At 53.6% G+C, this 22,294-nt stretch overlaps 8 protein-coding genes across 8 annotated transcripts; 3 read left to right on the top strand and 5 right to left on the bottom strand.

Annotated features, from left to right (window-relative positions):
- Positions 1-9: 9 nt before the first annotated feature.
- On the bottom strand, positions 10-6,964 carry PUNSTDRAFT_87513 (multidrug resistance-associated ABC transporter). Its single transcript, XM_007384082.1, has 38 exons — positions 6,642-6,964; positions 6,198-6,586; positions 5,647-6,140; positions 5,225-5,593; positions 5,038-5,171; positions 4,869-4,985; positions 4,796-4,815; positions 4,641-4,734; positions 4,473-4,541; positions 4,150-4,416; positions 3,952-4,092; positions 3,869-3,899; positions 3,763-3,818; positions 3,676-3,707; positions 3,580-3,616; positions 3,428-3,524; positions 2,842-3,373; positions 2,720-2,795; positions 2,659-2,671; positions 2,570-2,605; positions 2,386-2,517; positions 2,188-2,331; positions 2,131-2,138; positions 1,919-2,077; positions 1,835-1,865; positions 1,638-1,780; positions 1,575-1,586; positions 1,484-1,516; positions 1,301-1,432; positions 1,198-1,254; positions 1,100-1,146; positions 933-1,042; positions 793-866; positions 609-739; positions 479-556; positions 385-429; positions 265-330; positions 10-215 (listed from the first exon to the last, which is right to left on the bottom strand). Exons 1-38 carry the CDS (start codon positions 6,864-6,866, stop codon positions 71-73), a joined length of 4,776 nt encoding a protein of 1,591 aa, XP_007384144.1. The 5' UTR covers positions 6,867-6,964; the 3' UTR covers positions 10-70.
- A 195-nt stretch (positions 6,965-7,159) lies between these two features.
- PUNSTDRAFT_68781 (cytochrome P450 monooxygenase pc-bph) lies at positions 7,160-9,078 on the bottom strand (the record flags this gene model as incomplete). Its single annotated transcript, XM_007384081.1, has 6 exons — positions 7,160-7,231; positions 7,298-7,799; positions 7,850-8,297; positions 8,360-8,648; positions 8,715-8,818; positions 8,874-9,078. The coding sequence occupies 6 exons, from the start codon at positions 9,076-9,078 to the stop codon at positions 7,160-7,162; spliced, it is 1,620 nt and encodes a 539-aa protein (XP_007384143.1).
- Positions 9,079-11,463: 2,385 nt separating this feature from the next.
- Positions 11,464-11,949, bottom strand: PUNSTDRAFT_134583 (uncharacterized protein; the record flags this gene model as incomplete). Its single annotated transcript, XM_007384080.1, has 1 exon — positions 11,464-11,949. One exon carries the CDS (start codon positions 11,947-11,949, stop codon positions 11,464-11,466), a length of 486 nt encoding a protein of 161 aa, XP_007384142.1.
- Positions 11,950-14,274: 2,325 nt separating this feature from the next.
- Positions 14,275-15,729, top strand: PUNSTDRAFT_143852 (uncharacterized protein; the record flags this gene model as incomplete). Its single annotated transcript, XM_007384079.1, has 1 exon — positions 14,275-15,729. The coding sequence occupies one exon, from the start codon at positions 14,275-14,277 to the stop codon at positions 15,727-15,729; it is 1,455 nt and encodes a 484-aa protein (XP_007384141.1).
- A 54-nt stretch (positions 15,730-15,783) lies between these two features.
- On the bottom strand, positions 15,784-16,994 carry PUNSTDRAFT_102951 (LmbE-like protein). Its single transcript, XM_007384078.1, has 4 exons — positions 16,890-16,994; positions 16,450-16,826; positions 16,305-16,395; positions 15,784-16,249 (listed from the first exon to the last, which is right to left on the bottom strand). The coding sequence occupies exons 2-4, from the start codon at positions 16,794-16,796 to the stop codon at positions 15,842-15,844; spliced, it is 846 nt and encodes a 281-aa protein (XP_007384140.1). The 5' UTR covers positions 16,797-16,826; positions 16,890-16,994; the 3' UTR covers positions 15,784-15,841.
- Positions 16,995-17,692: 698 nt separating this feature from the next.
- PUNSTDRAFT_44769 (uncharacterized protein) lies at positions 17,693-18,621 on the top strand (the record flags this gene model as incomplete). The annotated part of the gene is made up of 5 exons (XM_007384077.1): positions 17,693-17,846; positions 17,904-18,289; positions 18,350-18,430; positions 18,490-18,538; positions 18,593-18,621. 5 exons carry the CDS (start codon positions 17,693-17,695, stop codon positions 18,619-18,621), a joined length of 699 nt encoding a protein of 232 aa, XP_007384139.1.
- Positions 18,622-19,664: 1,043 nt separating this feature from the next.
- On the top strand, positions 19,665-20,645 carry PUNSTDRAFT_69324 (uncharacterized protein; the record flags this gene model as incomplete). Its single annotated transcript, XM_007384076.1, has 1 exon — positions 19,665-20,645. One exon carries the CDS (start codon positions 19,665-19,667, stop codon positions 20,643-20,645), a length of 981 nt encoding a protein of 326 aa, XP_007384138.1.
- Positions 20,646-20,733: 88 nt separating this feature from the next.
- On the bottom strand, positions 20,734-21,933 carry PUNSTDRAFT_134579 (uncharacterized protein; the record flags this gene model as incomplete). Its single annotated transcript, XM_007384075.1, has 5 exons — positions 20,734-21,057; positions 21,114-21,263; positions 21,308-21,586; positions 21,641-21,723; positions 21,774-21,933. The coding sequence occupies 5 exons, from the start codon at positions 21,931-21,933 to the stop codon at positions 20,734-20,736; spliced, it is 996 nt and encodes a 331-aa protein (XP_007384137.1).
- Between the last annotated feature and the right edge of the window lie 361 nt (positions 21,934-22,294).

Genomic DNA, 22,294 nt, shown 5'->3' with positions numbered 1-22,294 from the left:
GAAGCAAGAGCTGATACTATATTCATTATCTTGTGCTCTCCTCACAGGCACACATACGCATGGTACTAGCTTATACACCAGCCAACTTCTTCAACACGGCGAACTCCTCTTTGCCAGTGGCCTTGCATAAAGAGTAGAATTTGGAAGACGGGTCGGAAAGCAACGTCTTAGGGCTGTCGAACTCGACCATGCGACCTTGATCAAGGACCATAACCCTGATTCAAAGTCAGTATGGTCTTACGAATCGGAAGTAGGTCGGCGTACCTGTTGTAGTCGATGACAGTTCGTAAACGATGAGCGATGGTAAGAATTGTCGAATCAGCGAATCCTCTGTTGAAGCATGCTGTAAGAGACCGGTGATGTGATCTGATATATGGTGCGTACTGTCTAATAGTCTTCCCAATGAGCTCGTCGGTGGCGTAGTCGACACTAATCAACTTATCAGTGATTGCGCATTTCTCGGCCTCGGGAAACGAACCTCGCAGTAGCCTCATCCATGACAAGGACGCGGGATCGCTTCAAGATGGCACGAGCCATGCACAACAACTGCTTCTCGCTGTGTAGGATGCGTGAGCAGCTGGTTGACACGGTATTATGGCGGGACGTACCCTGTGGAGAAGTTCTCGCCCCCCTCAGATACCGGCGAATCCAAATTACGGAAGATGTTGGCATTGACGCCGCCTTCTACTTCCTCGGCATCGCCAGCGGGAATGAGATGAACACGTCTCAGGGCCTCGTACTAGAGCACGCGGGGTGAATATCTGGCATACAGCACATACAGTAGAGACGTACAATCTCTGCATCTTGGTATTCATTAAAAACATCCAACGTGGATCGAAGAGTTCCGCTGAGGATAGTAGGGTCCTCTGGAGGGAAATCAGCACGTTCGTTCAAGCTAGGCAGCGATCCGGGCGCAGTCACAGGACACTCACGAGGGATGATAGTGAGCTTGCTACGCAGGTCTGTCAGACCAATCTGAGAGATGTCCAAGCCGTCGATAACGATTTTTCCTTCAGTGGCCTCGACAAAGCGGAAGAACGATCTGAAAATAAGCTTGTGTCAGTCTCAATCACGCTGCACACCAGCGCCATGATCTCACAGAGCGAGAGTAGATTTGCCACTGCCAGTACGACCAAGAATGCCAACCTAAAGCGACAACAAGTAAGATGATGTCGTCCTTCAGTGCTTTTCACATACCTTCTCGCCGGGTTGCACCTCGAAGTTCAGGTTGTGAAGCACGTTCGGCAGTTCCGGCTATGCCCATGAGTTGAAATCGTGATACGGTGCAGAGCACACTCACAGCATATCTAATGACAAGATCTTCGCACTTGATGGCACCTTTCTCGGGCCAACTGGAGGGGGGACGCGGTTCAATGAATTCTGCGGGTTCCCGTGGTAACTCGGAATATTCCTTCACACGCTCAAGGGCGACCTGCGATTGTCATGAAGAGATAGCTATGCAGCAACGATGCAGCTAACGTACCATCGATTGCTCCAGCCCAACAAACCGACGGACCTACAGAATGCATACTCTCTTCAGTTACTGTGATGGCTGAGACAGGCATTCATAGTACCATGAACAAGATCTACGTGAGATAGTCAACACCTTATCATCGAGCGAGGCGAGAGTCACGTACATCATTAGTGACAGTGGATGCGAACGCGAGAGCGAAGCCGGCCAAGGAAGCGTCGATTGATGGGGTCAGGATCGCCATAAGGCCAGTCAGGCCAACGATGACGCTAGATAGCAGATTGAACCGAATGGATAACCAACGGTTCACTGCACAGTGCCGTTAGTATCGAATAGATGGCGCACCATCGGTGCTTGACTCACCTCCCCACATCCAGTAGTAAGGGTTCGCGTTCTACATTCTAATGAGCGAGATTTCTCCTGCACATTCATATACAATCTACTGACCGTGTCGACGCATTTCAGCATGTCTCGCAAGAACTTCGTTGAGGCTCCGAACGCTCGCAATATTGCGACGCCGCTGATCGTCTCGCCGTATAGCGAGTACAACGGAGACCTCGTAACAGAGTCCAGTCGCCTCATATCCCGACTAGTTTGCGAGTAAACCTGAAAATGGCTGTCTGCATGCCAGCTGAAGCCAGAAACCATATGATTCGTACCCTCGCGACTGTCAACATGGTAAGAATCGGCATTATCGCTGAAACGTCACGACATACCATTGAAGAACATAAGACCGATAATGATAGCAGAGAAGAAGAATGGCAATCCGCCAACATAGCAGATCGTCACGAAGGTCGTGGCGACGCTCAGTGCGTTGATGATTGAGCGACCGAAGTTGTCCGCCAAGGAACTATCGATTCCTAGACATACTCCTGTATAAACATCGCGTGGAGTGGCAGAGGCTTCATTCTGACCTTCGAAGTCCTTGCCGAAACGATTAAGCAGGCGGCCACGCGATACGGTATCATGGAAGCGTATGTGGGCAAAAAGGACGGCCTCCAACAGCCGTTTATATAGTACGGTTGAGGCATGTATAGATCCGTGATCTGCAGAGACGAAGTCAGTAACCGATGAAACGATCAAATATGTTCCGCTTACAAAGGATGAACCATCGGACGGTCGTCAATACAAGACCTGTAAATCCAATTAAGCACGTCCACCCGTACTTTTCACGCTCGACAACGCACCGACTGCTGTTACCTGCGGTGCGGATTAGTGAATGTTCCCTTGCCCTGAAGTAATACTCACTATAGCGTAAACAGTGATGTAGAATACGGGACCTCTGGCGCTGCCTCCTTCAGCGGAAGCATCTCGAGACCAGATCCTGTGCATCGGTCAGCATGAGGCTGTCCAAAGCTGTGGGTACGTACCTAAGCCAACCATTCTCAAAAACGGGACTCAGTGCCGCGAGCAGTAACGACATAATGAACAGCGTCCAGAAGAAGCTTCCACCGCATGCCTTGATGTAGGTCAACCAGATGTCTTTGCCGATGCGCCCAACGGCACGCTTCTCTTCCTCGACCAGCTTCCTGGGGCCCTTCCTAATCACCGCTTTGGTTTCCGTCTCTGTTGCGGCTGCAGTGGTAGAGCTAGTTTCTGAGCTAGGATCCGCGGTTTCTTCCAAATCGGATGACTGTTCCTTTGAGCTGGTCACCGGTAGCTTCTCCTGGTCGTCTTCCACCGTCGCTCCGCCGGATTGTATGAGCGTCCGGAGGACATCGGATGCCTGGAAGGCACTGCGATCGCCCTGAAATTGGACTCGGCCGTTGTCCAACGCGACTATGTAGCCAGCACCAGGCGCACAGAGCTGGACATGATGCGATACTAACACCACCGTCCTGCCACGCATGAGTTCTCCTTTCAGACACTCGGTGAAAAGGTGATGTGCGGTATGTGCGTCGACTACGATGTTTCGTAAGTATATCATCGACGCGATATACGTCAAGCACAGCGTACCTGCCGATAACACATCGTCCAACAGCAAGGTAGAAGCGCGTGAATAGACAGCACGCGCAAGCGATACCCGAGCTTTCTGTCCCCCACTGAGGTTAACCTATTCCGTCGCACAATCAATACGTGATTCACGTTCGGAAGTTAGGATGACTAACGCCTCGTTCACCAATCTCCGACTCGTCGCCGTCCTCGCTGTAGGGTACGTCATGACAGTCAGGATCCTAGTCGGCGGGCGAGCATAAAAAGCCCACAGAATCTGCAAGTCATTCACGAGCGCGCAAACCTGATAACGTATGTAAGGACGACTGAAACGTGATAGAGGTTCATGGCAGCATTACCTCGAGCGTTTTCTGGTAGCGCTTCTCCACGTAGGGGAGGTTAAACAAGATATTGTCTAATCAACGTAGTGAGACTAGACCGCGGAAGTGAGACGTAGCCACGTACCTTTGATCGATGCGTTGCGCAACCAAGCCGACTAACATGTCATCACTGACGAAAGTCCTAATGCGCAAGTGGTGTGCACCTACCTGAGGAACGTAAGCACAAATTCCCTGCACTATCCACTCTTCTTCCGTGGAGATGGAATTGGCGAATAACGCAATAGCGTCTGGTGGAGATCGCGGGCAGACCACTTGGCCTGCCAGAATATCTACTTCGCCGAGGAGGGACTGCGGAACGCATAACATCAGCAATCATTGGCTGGTAATCTTTCTATGCAATCGCACCAGAAGCAGAAGAGTCTTTCCGCTCCCCAATTTACCGCAGATAAGGCTCAATTCTCCGATGGGGAAGTCGAGCGTTAGGTCCATGAGAAGGAACTTATGTCTAGGAGTGGATGCAGCGGATGGCGCCGCGCTGCCACCCCTTTCTTGGGGCCAGGTGACGGTAGCATTTTGGAAGGCGATTTTGTTTGGTTGTTGGTCAAGCGGTGGGACCGCGGTGACTTCCACGCCGTTCAGGTATTTTTCGATACGGCGTAGAGACACCAAGCTCTGTATAGGCGCCATGAGAACAAAACCTAAAACATGCTGGAGAATAGAGGTCAAACCTGAAGCATGTTAATCAGAGTTTCTGGCAGTGCGTTAAGAGCGAACTTCATCTCGGAGAAAACTGCGCTATGGGTCAGTCTAACCGCATAATATCGGATGCAATCCAATCATACCGGCGATCTAGAAGGGCATCAGCTGCATTTGCGTGGGGCGGCAGACGGACTTACGGCAGGGAAAGCGATGGACGGCGTCAGTATCTCGCCTCTGACTACCGTGAAGTGCCAGAATGACACGAGGGTAACGAGCAAAGGCGAGCCATTCCTGTAATTTTATTCGAGTTGAGGGTCAGGAGATTTCCGCTGAAAGACAAACTGCCACCAACCAGATTGCGTTCCACAAACTCTGTGGGCTGACTGTCAGTGGGTGCCGATAAACGCTTTGGTAAAGTTACACGCCTCTATCGTGTAGTTCAGTCTTTGCCAGCGGAGCTCCTTGTCACGGACTTCGAGGACCCGCTTCTCGAAGCTTCGTTCCCAGGCCATGAATTTGAGCATCCGAATGGCACCCAGGATCTACGCACGAGATGAGAATGGGCATATTATTGTGGCAAGTGACTTGACGAACCTCGTTCATCAGCGCCACGCGCTCGTCGCGAGCGCTCATCAGGTTGTCCTGAGCCTTCACAACGATTTTGCCCGCGAAGTGGTTCAAAGGCAAGAACAAACACGTTACGGCAAGACCAATGAAGCACGACACGCCTACGCAGGTGTTAGATGCAGCGATAATCGAGTAATCCGGAGAGCATGCTCACCGAGAAGTTTATACAAGAATAGAGATCCAATCACGATTTCGATCGGAGCGTCGACCAGACTGAACAAGTGCCACGCAAACTCACTGACGCGGTCGACGTCAGTAGTCATGAGCGTCATCACCTGCGCCTTGCTGGAGAATTCGGACTCGTCGTCGTCGTCCTTCTTGTTCGATTCACCTTCGGCCGAGGTCGGGCTGGAAGCTGCGGTGTCGCTCGTGCCGTTTTTATCGTCCTTATCCTTGGAAGAAGATGCTGCTGAGGAGGCAACATCTTTCCTGACGAGGGTCTTCGCGAAAAGAATCGTGTTCAGCTGAATGCGCAGCCGTACTTGGAAAGTCGTTGTCGAAATCGACCATAACTGCCCAGTAACTGATGAACCATATTAGCCAGTGCTCACAGCGCTAGATGGCCAGAGTACGCACTCAGGAAGGATATCGCGTTGGAGAAAAACAGGCCAGCGCAGAACACCCAGCCCCAACTTCTATCGGACCGGGTTGGGTCGCTCTCCAGGTACGTCACGAGCCTTTGAAGGAAGAACGCGGGGGTGTAGAATAAGCAGGCCGAGATGGCGGCCAGGAAGATCTGGTATGACATCAATCCTAGGTTGACCTTCACAAGGCGGTACCCGAGCTCGATCCCGGACCCGGGTTTCGCAAAGGACGCCCGCAGGCGGATGGCTTTCAGGGCTGACTTCATGACTGCATAGATGTAGGGAGCGCGCATGTTCGCAGGCACAATTGGAAGGTCGCCGATGTCGAGCGACTCCGCCGTGTTTCCGAGCATGACAACCTTGGTAGTGTAGGAGAAGAGGAGGGTGTCCCATACAGACGCTCCCACGACGCCGCAGACGTTCTCCGCGTCAGGGTTGGTGATGTTGGTGGCATATTTTTCGGAATAAATGCGCTCGGGAGGGAAACTAAAGAAGAGACAGTAGTCAAAGCATGGAAGGAGATAGGGACGTTCTCGGACGTACTGCAACCGAGGACCGCAGGGTGTAGTGATTGCCACCACGCAAGAGACGAGATACAGAGCAAGCGCAGTGTACCACAGTGGCAGAGCCGATCCCGGCAACAACAAGGTATGGAAATCCGTTTCCGGGAGGATAGCGGTGACTCCGAGTAGGAACGTGGCCAGGATAGTGAGAGACGATAAGTGCTGCACCGAACGCGAATGTGGCTGAACGGTCTTTTGCGACAAGGAAAGGGCCGTGATGACCAGGAGGTACATGGCGAATGCGACATGGAGGGAGTAAACTGCGATATCCTTCGGAGCGCCTTCGAATACGGCCCATCCAAGGCAAATGGCTTGTATTATGAGGATCGCGAAGAAGGCCACGGAGAGGACGAGCTTCCTCAGACGAGCCTATGCGTTCTGGTGTTCAGTCGCATTCCATGCCAAATGCACGGTATCGACTCACCCAAGTCCAGAACTGCCTCTCGTCTAGAGGTTCGCCTTCGACGATGTCCTCAGGTTTGGTCACATTGAACGCGTCGCTCGCGGTGACGTCGGGGTCGCTCGCATACGCAGGCAGCTTGATCTTTCCCTCCTTCGTATCATTCCTATGCGCCGCCGCATAGGAGACTAAGCTGCAGACCGCTCCCGCGGCGAGCACTACTGCGACCGGCAGCTGGAACTCTGGCATCGCGGGCGGTTTGGAAACTTGAAAGCCCTGCGAACCCGCGACGACCAGTCTTATATGACAGACTGGAAGGGGCCCGGTGCGGGCGTAGGAAAAGTTCAGAGGAGTCACCGTGCAGACGCGTGGTAGTAATGCGCTCCGCCGGACGCGGCTCTCGCTCACTCGCATTGATTGGGCGCGAGATTGGCGCCTGGCTGTGCTGCGCAAGATAAGATACCATATGGCGTACAGACCAATGTTCTGCCCTGATCGGATACATACAACGGGTGAAAGGTATAATATGGTGCCTCCTTTGCCTATGCACTCCTCCGTTTGATACCCACCTTACACTCCACTGGCTTCCGTAGGAACCCCTCTCGAGTGTCGAACTAGATAGCGCGAGGACGGTGAGCTATCACGACCACCAAGGAAAGCGGTGGAAAGGGACTACGTACGGGTTTCTCCGGGTGCTCCAGCACGAAGTGGTACCGTCGCAGGATGGACGCGATGATGATCAGCAGCTCCATGTTGGCGAGGTTGCGCCCGACGCATGCCCTGGGCCCGAACGAGAAGGGATTGAACGTCTTCTGGATCACAGCCTGATCTCCCTCCAAGAATCGCTCTGGCCTGAACACCTCCACATCCTCGCCCCACACCTCCTTGTCGCGATGAATCGTGTACGTTGGCACGCTCAAGACCGTGCCCTCCGGAAAGAAGTGTCCGGCAACGTGCATTCCACCTGATCCGGCTGGTACAATCCGCGGAAGGCCGATCCCGGACGTGGAATGGATCCGCAGCGTTTCATCTATGACAGCTTGCAGATACGTGAGCCTCTTCACTTGATCGAAGATCGCCACCGGGTCGTCGTCCGTGCCGAGAGCCTCATCTAGTTCCGCATGCAGCTTGGCCTGGACATTGGGGTTGGCAGCGAGGTGATAGGTGATTGCGCATGAAGAGCTGGTCGCAGTCAACAACCACCGAGGAAGGAAGACGGTAATGATACTGACTTGGACGTTGTATCTGACCCCGCAATTAACTGCGTCAATGCCTCGGCCGTCAGCTCCTCCCTCCCCATCGGCTTGCCCTCGTCATCCTTCCCTTGCTGCAACTTCGCCAACAAATCTACCCTATCGCTGCCCCCGTTGAGAGTATCCCTGTCCAGTCTCTTCGCAACAGCCGCAACAGCTAACCCTGCCAAGTTTTTGACTGCTTTGCTGCCGTTGCGGTACCAAGGGATGAGATTTTTGACAAATGGTCTCCACGCAGGCGGCAGGACGCCTATCGAGGCAGAGAACTCGCCGCGGTCGTTCAGAATCTGGACAGCCGGGATGGAGACGACTTTGTATCCGGAAGCGGACCCATACGCTTTCATTGCCTCATCTTGCGAGAGCGCTACGGGAGCAGAGTCTTTGCAAGCGTGCAACATGCCGAACGACTGACCAAAGGCCAGGTCGCCTTTAGAAGTACGTTTATTAAGGTCATCGAATGCGAGATCGGTAACGTCCCAAAATGCGCACCAATGATGTCAAAAGCAAGGTAATTATACCATGGCAAGCAATCCAACCATAGCCTCCCGCTCTCACCGCGCCATCCACCTTCGCCCTCATCTCCCGAACCACCCTTGACGGCCTCCGCGCACAAGCGGTCCCATTGCTTGATCAGTAGGCCGACGTACTCTCGTACATGAGGCTCGAACTCGAGTACGTTCTTCATGCTGAAGATCGCACTGACAATTTTGCGCTTGCGCGCATGATCGGCGCGATTTCGGGTGTTGAATAGCCCTCGTTGAATAGACACGAATGCATCCTGTTGGAACAAGGGTCCCAGATGATTTTCAGTTGTGAACAGCCGTGGGCATTATAGAGCACGCACGTAGAAGTTGGACTTCAGCGATCCATTGCCGTGAGCGTAGACGATCTGCAATGCCTGAGGTTCTGCAATAGAAACATGGTTCGGCGCGATCCGGACAACAGGACCTATCGCAACGGCAGGTGAGAAGCAGACAATCGTCACCGAAGACAGTCCACGGACCATACTGGGCGTGCATCTCGTGCACGACCTCCGACCGATGGCCCTTCGCTGCGACCCATCCCAGCCAGGCATCGCTGAACTTTGCAAGAGTCGGGCCAGGAATATCACGGATATTATGCGGGTCAAGTAGGTATGCGCCAATATGAGCGACCACCACGGCAGCGAGACCGAGGCCTGCTAGCGTGAGCGGGTCGGATAAAACCATAGAGAGCGTCATCGTCGTCCGAGATGGTCAGGACGCGGAAGGAAGGCCATGAGCAAGTAGGTTATATACTGGCGGAGGCGCGAGAGACCGGCATCAGTAGTGGACGCAAAAGGGAAAGTGCTCTGCGTGATACATCCAGCTGATTGAGCCAACTCCATCTGAAGAAGTCCGTATTCCGATAGACGGACCTTGCACAACACCTTCCTGTCGCTATCATCCATGGCGATGGACTCATGGCTTTCCTCGCCCAATCCTCGACCGAGGCTGAAGCCCATGTGAACCCGGGGACGCATTCAGTAACCTCTCTTGCACTTCGTGAAGGCGTTAAACGGCTTGGCGTCTATACGTCGCTCGAATAACGTAGTAAAGTGCTGAACACCTGACACGAAGACAGGTTCTTCAAGGACCTCAAATGTCGTCGGCAGGAAGGAGACTCCCACTGTCTCCCACTGCTGCTCTCGGCGGGTGCGGCCAGGACATAGAAGGGGTTAGAGCAGAGACATAGCGAAAAGTACCCAAGGCTGCAGATGCCTGGCGGAGCACTAAGCTCGTGAACCCGCCTCTAACTAAATCAAGAAGACAATCGTTCTTGGGGTGGGCCTTGGGTGGGCCCGTGAAACAATCGTTGGAGTTTCGGCGATGTGACCTCATGTGATCGTCACATCCTGTCACTTGTATGGAAAGCAAGAGTGAGCAGCTCATTTGCCGAGTTCATTTGGCTAAGCGAGGGCTGTGCCGTGGCTGGGACCCCAGATACCGGCTATTTCAATGTGCATACTGCAGTTATCAGTGTACATACAGCATGAATTCAATGCCATCATCAACTAAAGAGTGTGCTCTTAAGTACTTCGCCTTCAGACTGACTGCAGCGCTCATATTGCATACACGCCGGAAACGCTCCTCAAGCCTATGCCCCTATTTGCATTTTCCCGCGCTTAGTTGTTTTTTTGTCCTTCGTCCTCGGTCCTCGATGCAGGACAAAAATCCAACAATTTCCCCGCGCATCACGTGACCTCAGCTTGTCGTTTTCTTGTTTTGTGCAACAGAGGCATAACGGAAAAATGACAAGCAAGGTCACATGACATATTCAGTGTCAGCCACAAGTGCCTTCAGGACTGGAAAAAAGGCGGGTGCCCCGCGCCTTCACCATCACCATTGCATGAGTAGATCACAATCATGTATTTGAGACATGTACAATTTTCAATGAACATTTGGCCCACATCCATTCCTGGTATTCACCCATCTAATGCCCGTCTTGTCAGTTGTCAAAACAAATGATACCCAGCTTCAGTGATAATGGAATTTGCAGTGGGTTATCTCTGTGCTTTTGTACCGGTACAAATCCTCAGACACCATGGGGGTCACAACCCCGGTCTCTCAAAATACAACTTCGCTGCTCTTGAACCTTTTCAACGCACACAAAACATAAACATCCATGTCCATGGAGTCCTGGTGTCCATCAGTGCAGACATACTGTAATGTGCGAGCAGTGATTCTCACTGGTGTGCCAGGCCAGACTTAGGGTTGGGCAGAGGTTGCTAATGGTCAGGGGAGGTCCTTAGAGTAGTCTAGCAAGGTGTACTATCCGAGAGTATATCCAGGAGACCGTGGGAACACCTGAAAGACAGAGTAATCGGGATGTCGAATGAGAGCAGCTGCACATAGCTTTTAGCAAAGTGAGATACGGTTTTTGAGAGTTTCAAAGTAGCTTAGTCTCAAATGAATAACAATGCTGTAGTGTATGGCGAACGGTACATCAAAATGGACTTAAGTTCACTTAGTTGACACTATATCACCCACCAAACACTTGGGGAACAATAAAATAGAGACTTGAGACAGTAAGGGCCTCTTTTGTATGCGTACAAAGCTAATCTATTGGACGGAGGCTCGTAGCTACGTTCGTGTCTGAGTCATAATAAACTTCAAGGGGAGGAGGAGGAGATAGGGAAAATGATTCTGAAAATGGTGAGAGCATCCTGAACGGCCTCTCAAGCACTAAAGACTTAGAAAGAAACCGAGGAAAGCTTTTGAAAGGGTCCATGGCATCATAGCGAGGGCAACAAGCGGCGGCACCGGATTTTGGGATGAGGAGAGGTATTGAGGCAGAAGTAGCCCATTTATCGGCGGTTGAGGGCACAGCGAAGTTGGTCTGACAGGTCGGAAGGTCAGGGCGTAGTTGGGTGCAGTCATCCAGATAGTTTTTGAGCCAGAGGGCGGGAGGAGTTGAGCGGCGCGGTGGTTCCCAAAGGGGTAAGTTCCCACACCCGATCAGGCAGGTGGCGGGGCTTCGCTCGCGTGGTTGCGTCGGGCGTCGGGAGGCGGGGCTCGTCGCTCATGCATATCTTGTGAACCACTCACTCGTTTGCTCTCAGGTACAATTGTATATTATTGAGTGATCTCTACCTTACGATATCGCGGCACGACAGCGGCCTGTACGCTACTGAAGGGTGCACGACATTGAGCGAGGGGGGGCAAGCGGCATGGAGGACGGGGACGTTGCAGTGTTGAGCGCTGCGGCGCGGCATGGAGGGCGGGGCGTGCAGCGTCGAGGAGGCCGCGGGCGGGGCGTTGAGTGCCGCGGCGCGAGGCGTTGAGGGCGGGCCCACGTGGCTTGGAGGGCGGTGCGTGCATTGCGGAGGAGGTCGAGGGGCGGGGTGTTGGGCGCCGGGGCGGACGGTGTTGAGGGCGGGCGAGCAGTGGTGAGGGTGGGCGGACGGGTGCGGCGTGGACAGGTGCGGCGTTGAGCGCGGCCGTGCGTGGGATGGAGGGCAGGGCGTTGAGGAGGCTGGGAGGCGGGGCTTTGAGCACCAGGGCATGCGGTGTTGAGGGCGAGCAGGCGGATGCGGCGTTGAGCGCAGCGATGCACGGCATGGGCTATGCATTGTCGAGGAGGCCAGGGGGCGGCGCTGTGTGAGGCCGTGGCACGCGTGCAGCGTCGAGGACGCTGGAGTGCGGCCCAGCGCGCAGTCCCGAGCACAAGGGCCCGATCGCACCAATCGGGTGGCCGACTCGCGCTTCAGCGCGCTACAGCGTTGGCACAGCCACTGCCAAACAAGGTCACGTACTACCAAACATGGTCACGTATGTGGCGCACGTGAACGTGTTGTGGACGTGTCGATGCAACGCGTTCGGTCAGCATAAATACCGGAGACAATCCTGGCCACTCTGCCTGTGGCACCCCATTGGTGCCACGTACCCAGCTTTTTTTCAAAAAAGCAGACGTGCCCGAGGGTGGACGGTGGAGTCCCTGAAAACCCGAGATCGCCTCCGTCTAGCACATATTTTTACTATCATCCCTATACCCTGCGCCCCCGCCAATGTACTCCACGTGAAACACGCAGAGGATCACAAATGCCAATGTGAAGAAGGCTCACGGAGGGCACTCTGAAAGTGATGGACCAGACAATCGCAGTGCACTGCTGATGTCTTAGGTTGTGCACATGTATGGCTTGGTTCATATATTCCTACGCCCAATTTCAAAAGTCAGAATAGTACATGGGTACCCGCCTTCCTTGGGAATTTCAACAATTGCTTGAAATGCTGCACTACAGCACAATGGCATTGACTTCATGCTGTATGCACACTGATAACTGCAGTATACGCACTGAAATAGCCGGTATCTGGGGTCCCAGCCGCGGCACAGCCCTCGCTTAGCCAAATGAACTCGGCAAATGAGCTGCTCACTCTTGCTTTCCATACACTTGTCGCGTCGCGCTTCGTCGCGCCGTCGTGCATTAGACAGCTTTCAAAATCGATATATATCGAGCTTTCGTATTCAAATCACTCGATTCGGCGCGCGTTTTGGCCACAGGATATCAAAATCTCGATATATATCAAAATTGAAAGCTCTCTATTGACCCATTGGATTCATGATTGCGAGAGCCTAAGTGATCTCAAATCTCACATACAGCACTGTTATAGTATCTAGAGTACATTCACAGTTTCTTGATGATTCTTACTGCTTCGTATCAGTTCGAAATCTGCGAACAGAGCAATACCTCAGTAATAGCAAGGTCAGACGATCCTCAAATGGGCTCCTGACCACCGAGAAAAATTAAATGCAGCATAGAATCTGACTTAAATGCACTGTTATGCTGACTGTACGATGACAGTTCCAAAACGCGGTGCACAACGATACAAGACGATCGCAGTGCGATGTCTACCGAAATGCGTGACTCCCACGCCTGTAACGCGCGCATGCGGCAACTCTCAACTCACGATCCTAAACTTCCTGCTCCCGACCAGGCCCTACAGTATTTACTGCTTTAGAGGTCTACCCACATACACGTACGTCGCTCACACACGATGGGTTCTGGTAGGGCTTGCCCTTGATAGACGCCCGCACGTCGCAACCGGTGGCCGTGAAGTCGGTGACGTTTAAGCCCAATCCATATCTACGTAGCTATGAACTGAAGCTTAAAGCATGGTAATGAGCTCGCTACATGTGCGGTGGATTGGCGCAAGATTGGCTACAGAGTTACTTGTAAGTAGCCTCACTCAATAATACATACAAGTGGGGTCTTGAGAGGAACGCGAGGCACCTCCTGGCATCTCGGAGTCAGACTCTCCGTCAACGTGGCTCAAGCTTTGATTGGCGACCTCGGCTAAATTCATACATCATCGTAGGTCTGAATCTCGTCGCCCGTGCTCAGCATGCGTCCTTGCATGAGCGCGTTATGTAGGAGAACCGAACGACTCGGAATGTCCTCTTGTTTCTGTCATCCCCGACATCCCTTGAGCCTGCAGTCCCGACCGGCCCTCTTTCGCCTTGCGGTGAGTATCGCACAGCATGTGCCAGCATGTATCCGCGTTGATAATCAAATAAGTAGGAGATCTGTACAGGGAATGTCATCCATCTACTATACTCCAGTCATGGGATACTCTCGAGACGCCAGTGGGGAAAGACAGGATGAACCTTACGACCCCTATAAGACGCCACTGGTAACCAACGACTCATACGGCACACCTCTAGGGAATGAAGGATACCCCCCATCGCGTTCAAAGCAGCCTCTAGGATATTACCCTCGGAGTACAGTCCTACTCGTGGTATGGGTAGCCTTCATTGCTGCAACAATCGCGGTACTAGAAATCTCCGTCAAAAGAGCGCCGCAGTCCATTACGCAACCCTGGTCCATCAGCGTCCTGCCTTCAATTTTTCTGACCGTCTTCGCTCAGAGCCATGGTGCCATAACCGCCATGCACCTTGCTCGCCTCGGAGTGTCCGCGCTTCAGTCACGCCGGTTGGCGCCGCGGACGTGGCTCGAGCTGTTCTGGCTCGCTGACGGAAACTACCAAGGCCCTGCCGGGCTCTCCAGCGTCATCGTCGGCATGTGGACGGCGAAGTCCTTCGTATCCTCGACATTCGTGATTTTCTCCCTCACATGCCTTACGGCGCTCGTCACCCCCATCGTCCTCACCCGCGCTTATCCCGTTTCCACCGTCGATGTCCAGCAGCATGTGACGGTCATACCGAATGCCATGGCCCCCTCACGGCTGGAAGCTATCGACGCGTATGCCCAGCTGGCAATCGGCTCGGGTGCATGGACCAGCGGCATGACGGTCGACGGCATTTACAACACCAGTGTCTTCACGCCGGCGGGCGTCAATCGGGACGGGAGCAGCACGATCGAGGACTTCTTCTTCGCCGGAGACGTTTCGGGAGCAGACGTCATCCTCCCTGGCATACGGGTTCAGGGATCGTGCAACAAAGTAGACGAGGATCCATTCAGTGCCGGCGATACCGTCACGCCAAACTTGGTTTGCCAAGCAGGCTTCCCTGGTTGGAACGCGTCGCTGAGCGACGACTGGGGTCTCGGCAAGTTTAGGGTCACGCCCGCTGGAGGTGTCAATGTGTCCGCGGTGTATTGCATGAACACCACCTGGGGTTCGAGCTGGACCGACACGCCAGACTCCACCGGTATCACCGGCTACATCTGGTTCGACGTCTCGAACGGGACGTTCCTGGACGTACCAGATTCAGTGGAGACCACCGGGCTGGTGACATGCCACACGATGGTGTCGACTGGGAATGCTCTACTGAACGGACGCCAAGGCACATATGAGTCCTTCAACGAAACGATGTTGTACAACGCCAGCCAGGCCCAAAGTGGCGAGCCGCTCCTCCAACCCCTCTACGCCGCCATCTGGAACCTGCAAAACACGGCCGACACGGACGAAGCTCAGGCGGCCGTGCTGGCCATGCTCGACTACGTGGCGGACTACGATGGCAGCGGCTCGGTGACCTACACCCAGCCTTCCGTCACCGGGCTTGCCGCGCAGATGTGGAAGGGCGCGACGCACATGGCCGCCGCCGTCAGCCTGGCCGCGCGCAGGACCGACCAAGTCTTTCCGGGGTTGCAATATGACACCGTGTCTGGGCGCATACGCAACGACATGCTCGCCGCGGTGTCCTTCGCCCTCCTTGGGCTTTGGGCACTTCTGCTCCTCTACTGCACTGTGCGGATGTTCCGTCCTACGTTTGGTGACAGCCTCGCCAGCTACGTCCCTGCGCGTCTGGCGCTGGACAGACCGGAGTTGGTTGGCGCCGAGCGATCTGGACAGTTGGCAGACAACGGGCTGCTGCGGAAGAAATTCGGTTACGTTGACAAGACGTCCGCACAAGTGGTACCTCCACATGTGCAGAAGTCATAGCGATCCGACCCGGGGTGAAATCGTCGATTTACGAATCTCACATTGTTCTGTACTGTTTAGTGTGCGATGTCTCTGGCTGATCTCATTTTAGTGTTACAACATGTTACATGGTTTACGCATCTTCCGAGACTGACACCGGCACCCATTCGTTGACCCACATATATCGGGAAAATGTTACGTATAACCAGCGGAACCAAACTAGTTGTGACCAGTGCTGCCTCATCGCCTTGAGGGCGATCAGATAGTCTTGTAGGCCGGCGACGAATGCAATGGTCTGAGCACTCTGAGTTGTGCTCTTGCCTCCACTCGCCACGCGCAGAGCAGTGGCGTATAGAACGTCCAGCTTCGCAAGAAGAGGTGCTAAGGGGCCAATGTACTTGTGTACCAGGGGCACTGTGACGAGGGAGAAGACACGGGGACGGTCTCCAGGCGGTAAGGCGGAAAGTAGCTGTGCGGCGCCGCGCGGTAGCGAAGCATGGTTGAGGTGACCAGAAACTCCTCCTTGATCGAACGTGAGGATCTGTAGGGCGGGTGATCAAAGAATGCTGCTCCGAGCGCTCTCATGGACGACGCACGGTATCGATTCGATGTTCTGCGACATAGGGCCGCAGAAGGTCCGCGATCACTTGCTGGTCCCAGGACGAGGTGAAATTGTCCTTCAATTCACTTTTCCGGAAGGTGTAGGTAAGCTCCACATCTCATGTCAAAGGATGCACGTACGGAACATCAACAACCGACCGTCGGCGCTCATCAATACCGAGTATGTCTAAACTTTTTCCAAGCTCGCGGGCGCGCGTCTCACCCAGTCCATCGGCATCTCCTACTGACAGACAGAGTGAGTAGACTTCCCGACTACGGCCCTGGTCGCGCATGAGAGCGAGCAACGTGGGCGCGAAAAACATGCATTCGTCATCTGGATGTGCCGTCAGGAGCAGGATGCGTTTGGAGTGCGGGGTATCAGACGACGCGTCGATGAGCCCAGAGCGGTCTGTCCATAGCGGCTGCAGCAGGAACGTAATGAAGATCGGCAAAAGAAACCAGGGTGACGAAGATAACTGCCGGAGCATGGATGTGAGTGGTCTGGGAAAGACAAGGCGCTGGATGAGACAGATCCGCATCATCATCAGGCTGTCTGAGACAGGACGGGTCTGGGTACAGACCTTTGCTATGAGTGTCCGTGTTTCATTCTCATATGACAACACCTGACGGGGAGTCCTGCAAACGCGGAGGACGGGTTCAAGTGAGAGACGGACGCTCTGCGCAGCGGGAGGCGTTAAAACGTCAGCTCATCGCCACGAAGCTAGCCGAGACAGCCTGGGAATATCGGAATTTCTCCAGCGGACGCGGTTGCTCGTTTACACCAGCCTGCACAAGGCTCAAAGCTGCGTTCCGGACCTGTTCCGGACGCGCATGGATCGCGTCAAGAGCATTGACCCGTCCAGAAACTTACGCGGAAAGATTTCTGGGCGCCATCAGGAGCCCTGGACGCAGTACGGCGAGGCGTCGTCCGCTAGATTACGCCCTCGGTCGCGAAAACCCGAACCCGCTCTGAACGTCCACCCAAAGACATCGGGCGCATCACCAGTCAACCTCACATCGCCATGGAAATGACCAGGTCACTCCTCTGATGGGTCCCTGTCACTGATTCGTCTTCAGCTCCTCCTCGAATGGCAGACCATTGCTGTATTCACCATCCTTGCCAATCACCGCGCGAGCAGATGCTTCCCCAGGGCGATCATACGTTGATCATACCGCTCATTTAGGAATGATGGCGCGCACCAGAGAGTAAGTAGTACGGCGTCTACTGTCAGCACTACTCTCCCAGCAAGAGTCTATCCGGGGGGTATAAATCCTGGACGATGGCGGTCTTCTGTCCTCATCGAACCGCTGGGGCTTCATTGCACCGAGTTCAGCACATACCTAATACTTTGTCTCCTCACCTTCTTTCCTTCACCCTTCTGCAATGTTCACCAAAGTCTCCGCCACCGCTGCGGTCCTCGCATTCGTTACTGCTCAAGCATCCGCCTTGTACTTCCCGAGGCATGGATGTGATATCTCCAAGGCTACCTTCTCCGTGCCCGCTGGTCTCACAGCTCCAACCACTGGCCCGTCCTTCAGTATGTCTTCAATCATTTATGCGAGGCACCTCGGATACTGATATCGTCATTACCTAGTTGGATTGGCTGCCGGTGTGCAAAACTACACCTGCACCGCGTCCACCTCCACCTGGACGAACGTCGGTGCCGTCGCCGAGCTCGTCGATGGCTCGTGCCTCTACTCCACCCCTTTCTTCAACTCCGCGGTCGACCACATCTATGGAGCATGGGAGAAGGCTCCTGCCTCGGTCACCACCCAGGAAATCATTTCCACCGCCGCCAAGTTCCCGACGAAGCCTGAGGTCCTCGGGCAGCACTACTACGTCCCCTCGCCCTCCGGCACGGGCGTCAGCCCGAAATGGGACTTCACCAGCGCCTCTTTCAAGGGCAACTCCGAGGCCTTCGTCGTTGCCTCGAAGACCGCGGCCGTGAACGCGCCCAACGCCGCTACTGACATTACCTGGGTGAGTTGCGTCCCGCCACATGAAGGTGATAACCTGACTCTGAACGATTTGCTTCGTTAGGTCTTCCTCACTGCCGTTGAGGGAGAACTCGCGGACAATGTCTACCGTGTCCAGACCCGCGGCGGTCAGCCTCCTGCCTCCGTAAGCACAGTCGTTAACATCCTCACCGAAGTGCGGTCGTCGCTGACCCCCCTCTCCAGTGCACTCCCGGAACGCCCGACATCTCCGTGAAATACGCGGCTCAGTACTGTAAGTCGTATTATCTTCGAGTTCCACCCAACCATCCTGACGTTCCGTCCGCAGGGTTGTACGGCGGCGAGATCAAGCACTGATCGATAACTGCTAGCCATGTACATAGTACTCCCCGTTCTCACTTGGAGGTAGCTGGGCACTCCCTGGGCATCACCGTGACAAATTACTTATCTTAATCGTCGTCACGCGTATAATTACTTCTATGTGTTTGGAAGCTCGGGAGCAATCCGATGTTGTTGTGAGGTTGATTTGGGCAGAGATCCGTCCCTTGAGCTCTCGTTACTGCGGTCAGCATGATTTTCTTCACCGCATCGTGCGCCGGGATTTCCAGTCCAGGCGTCCAATGGATCGTACAGTCCAATGATGGTGTCTGGACCTGTGATGCCATGTCGACACCCTTGCGGTAGCGGCACCGTCATCAGGAAAACCCGGATTTGCTCAAAACCTCCTAAAACGTACTAAAACGTGCTCATTTAGTAGCTTTAGAGGGTTTCGGTACCCAATAAGTGACTCTTTCGATAGTCCGATTTTTCCTGATGGTGGACGTCCTGAAGTCCGACGCAGTACCAATGGGCAGATAGCATGAGTCACGAGCTTGTACTCTGCCCGAGGCTATAACAATAGAAGGGCATCGCCGTGTTTTGTAAAGAATGCCATATGCCAGACAATAGAGACTTTTCGTTTTCGATAATCATTGAGATCCTGATAATTTCGGACTCAAGTTCTGATTATTTCTAGAGGATTTGTTCAGAATTCCGACGAAATTTTCTGAACTTTCTCGCGGTGCGGCATGCGCGCACGACGCGGGAGAGAAATGCGTGCTGTTGCTCTTGACGTGGCCACCGCTCATCCCGCCTGTACATGCCACTTGACCCTGCTTTACTAGCTGCTGTGGCCACGGCCATTAGCAGCATTTGTACGCCAACCAACGCACTTGACTCCGTTATGGCACTCTTGGAGATACCTCAAGGGGACGACCCAAGTGTCGATGTTGCCGAGGCCTACCTCGCAATGGCAACGGGCATGCAGAGACCCGCCACTGGCATCAGTCCAGGTGGCCAGCGTATATCTCTGAGTTGGTTGGAGGAGATGGAGCCTGCTGAATGTCATCATCGCTTTGGGTATGTCTCCCGGACTTTCTCGTGCATCGTGTCTTGACAAACCTCTTGTTAGTTTCTCCGTTGAGGATATCCTTGCACTTGTTGGAGTCCTTGAAGTACCCGAACCATATAGGACTGAAAGTCACCACTGCTTTCATGCAGTGGAAGCCTTATGCCTTCTCCTCGCGCGATACCGTAATGCGGGGACCTTGGCCGACTTGACGTTGATGTATGACCGGTCCACAAGCTCTCTCACTGAGCTAATCAATAGTCTTACCTGTTATTTGGAACGTACATGGGGTCACCTTCTTGATTTTGATCACTCTTTCCTCCTGTCTTCCTCGCGCCTGGTCACATACTGTCAGGCTACACAACAAGTCAGCAGGTACCCATCATTGCACATCTGGGCCTTCCTCGACTGCACATTCCGAGGAGTATGCCGCCCAGTTCAAAACCAACGGGTTGCATACAACGGCCATTTTGCAGGGCATGCACTCAAGTACTCCGCTTTGGTTTCTCCGGACGGCTTGATCGTCCATCTGTTCGGACCAGTCGAAGGACGCCATAACGACAACTGGCTCTTGCGCGAATCACACCTTCTTCAATACTGTGAGGCATACGCCCGTCGTCCCGATGTCCCGACTACAGCCCCGCCCGGCGAGCAGTACATGCAGGTATACGGTGATTCCGCATATGGTGTCAGTCACCTTATCCTCAGCCCATTCAACACACGCTCTGGTGGTCAACTGAGTGCCGAACAGCGCCAGTTCAATGACACTATGGGGTCTTTGCGTGTTGAGGTCGAGCATGGATTCGCGGAGGTGCTCCGATATTGGCCATTCCTCCGTATGTGCTGGGTTATGAAGATATATTGGTCGCCTGTTGGTATTTGGTACCGTGTTGGTGTGTTACTTACCAATGCTCGCAATTGTTTGCATCCAAACCAGATATCGAGAAGATTTGCATGTCCTCCACCAACGCTTGAACAATATTTCCATCACTAGCACTATGAGTGTGATTACGATTCAATGGTACATAGTAATACATTATGTGACTATCAATCCGAAATCTATGTGGTCTGCGGTGTGGGATCTACTGAGCAGTGGTTTTCGCTACGGCAGCAAGTTGGCGAACAGCAGCTGCAACTTCAGCCATACCTTCGCGCTGAGCATCACGAAATGTAGCCAGCTCCCTCTGCGTCATCTCGTACTGATGTCTACGTTCTTCACGGTCAATCCGCCTTTCTTTGTTCATCTCTTCGATCGTCGCCAGAATGTCAGCATTGCATACACGCCGCCGCTTTGCGGATCGGTTGCCATTCTCCTTCTCTGAGCCACTAACATGGTCTATGTGCCGTTTTCCGCGCATTGCATTTTCTCGCAACTCGTGACCGGCGTTGTCCTCGCGCTCCTTTCTCTGGCAGCATAGCTCGTACTTAGTGAATGATAGAGGCAAGGTAACACGACCCCTACCTCAAGATCAGCTATCTTCTGCTGTGCGCTACGAGCCGCCGCCTGCTCCCGCAAATCTTGTGCCTTTTCCAATAAACCCTCCATGGTCCGGCCACCTTTAGACTTGAGGATCTGCTTCATCTTCTTTGTAGCGTGCGGTGCTGCTTTGCCCTGCAAGAACATGAGATAGTTAACATCGGAAACCATAACCATACCATATGGACATCAATCAAAGCACACATCTTGTTGCGAACCGTCTTCCAATCGCTCCCGCTAAAGTGACCACGGCTTTGGAGCACTTCGGTAATATTCTGCCACACGTTGGTCATCTTACCGTGACCCTTGGTCCACGGATCCATTTCGACAGAGGTTTCAACAAGGGCCTTCAGCATTGCGGGTGTAACTACTAGACGCTTCTTCGGTGCTGCAGTCTTATGTATCACCTCGTCGTCGTCACTGTTGCCGTCGTGTTCATCGTCGCTGTCGACGTCGTGCTGTGATATATCGAGGATCAGCACCTGGAGTGACTTGAGTGCTGATATGCATACCAATCGTGGTTCAGGTAGTGGTGTCTTCTCTGGGTCAGGAACACACAAACGGGGATCCAGTGGAATGTCTGGTGATGCGCTGTCTATGAAAAGTGTTATGCAGGAATGATCTGCAAGTCTAAGATGTGCGTACCACTGGCCAGAGGCTCCTCAGTGACACTGTTCGTGTTTGTACCAGCATCTGTCTGCGCCAACTCAACCTGTTCGCGGCCGTCAGGCCGCGATATGATTCGGTCAGCTGACAATGGGTATTGCACGACGGGAGGGAAAGAGAATGTGTTGTCGTCAGCCATGGTTGTCGAGTGCGTAAGAGATGATTCCATACGCGACCAGCGTCCAGGGTTTTATAGGTGGTGGTGCGACGCATCCGCCGTCGAGGCGTTGAACGCGATCCCGTGTTATGACGTACGTGCGTCGGCAGCAAAAGTTCAGAACAATCACATTCACACGCTTAAGAGCCCCACATCCTGATAATTTCTCAAAAAATTCTGATAACAGATCTCAATAATAATTGAGAACGAAATGTCTCTAATGACTGGGACACAATGCAAAAGTGTTTTGCATGTCAACGGGAGAACAACTCTTTGTGGATTGCGGTGGCTGTGCCGTACCAACCTCCTTCGCGAGATCCTCTGGCGGCAGCGCGTGCTTTCT

This window comes from Punctularia strigosozonata, assembly GCF_000264995.1.
Source record: "Punctularia strigosozonata HHB-11173 SS5 unplaced genomic scaffold PUNSTscaffold_7, whole genome shotgun sequence".
Lineage (NCBI taxonomy): Eukaryota > Fungi > Basidiomycota > Agaricomycetes > Corticiales > Punctulariaceae > Punctularia > Punctularia strigosozonata.
This window is presented reverse-complemented; position numbering and strand designations above follow the sequence as displayed.

Coding starts and splice junctions, on each gene's coding strand:
- PUNSTDRAFT_102951 (XM_007384078.1), bottom strand. CDS start 16,796: ATGCTCCGGCAGTTATCTTCGTCACCCTGGTTTCTTTTGCCGATCTTC. Junction 16,396..16,449: donor CGGTCGGTTGTTGATGTTCC/GTACGTGCATCC, acceptor CTTCCGGAAAAG/TGAATTGAAGGACAATTTCA. Junction 16,250..16,304: donor CAGAACATCGAATCGATACC/GTGCGTCGTCCA, acceptor CCCGCCCTACAG/ATCCTCACGTTCGATCAAGG.
- PUNSTDRAFT_87513 (XM_007384082.1), bottom strand. CDS start 6,866: ATGCCAGAGTTCCAGCTGCCGGTCGCAGTAGTGCTCGCCGCGGGAGCG. Junction 4,986..5,037: donor GCGTGGCGCTGATGAACGAG/GTTCGTCAAGTC, acceptor TCTCGTGCGTAG/ATCCTGGGTGCCATTCGGAT. Junction 4,093..4,149: donor GAAAGACTCTTCTGCTTCTG/GTGCGATTGCAT, acceptor TGCGTTCCGCAG/TCCCTCCTCGGCGAAGTAGA.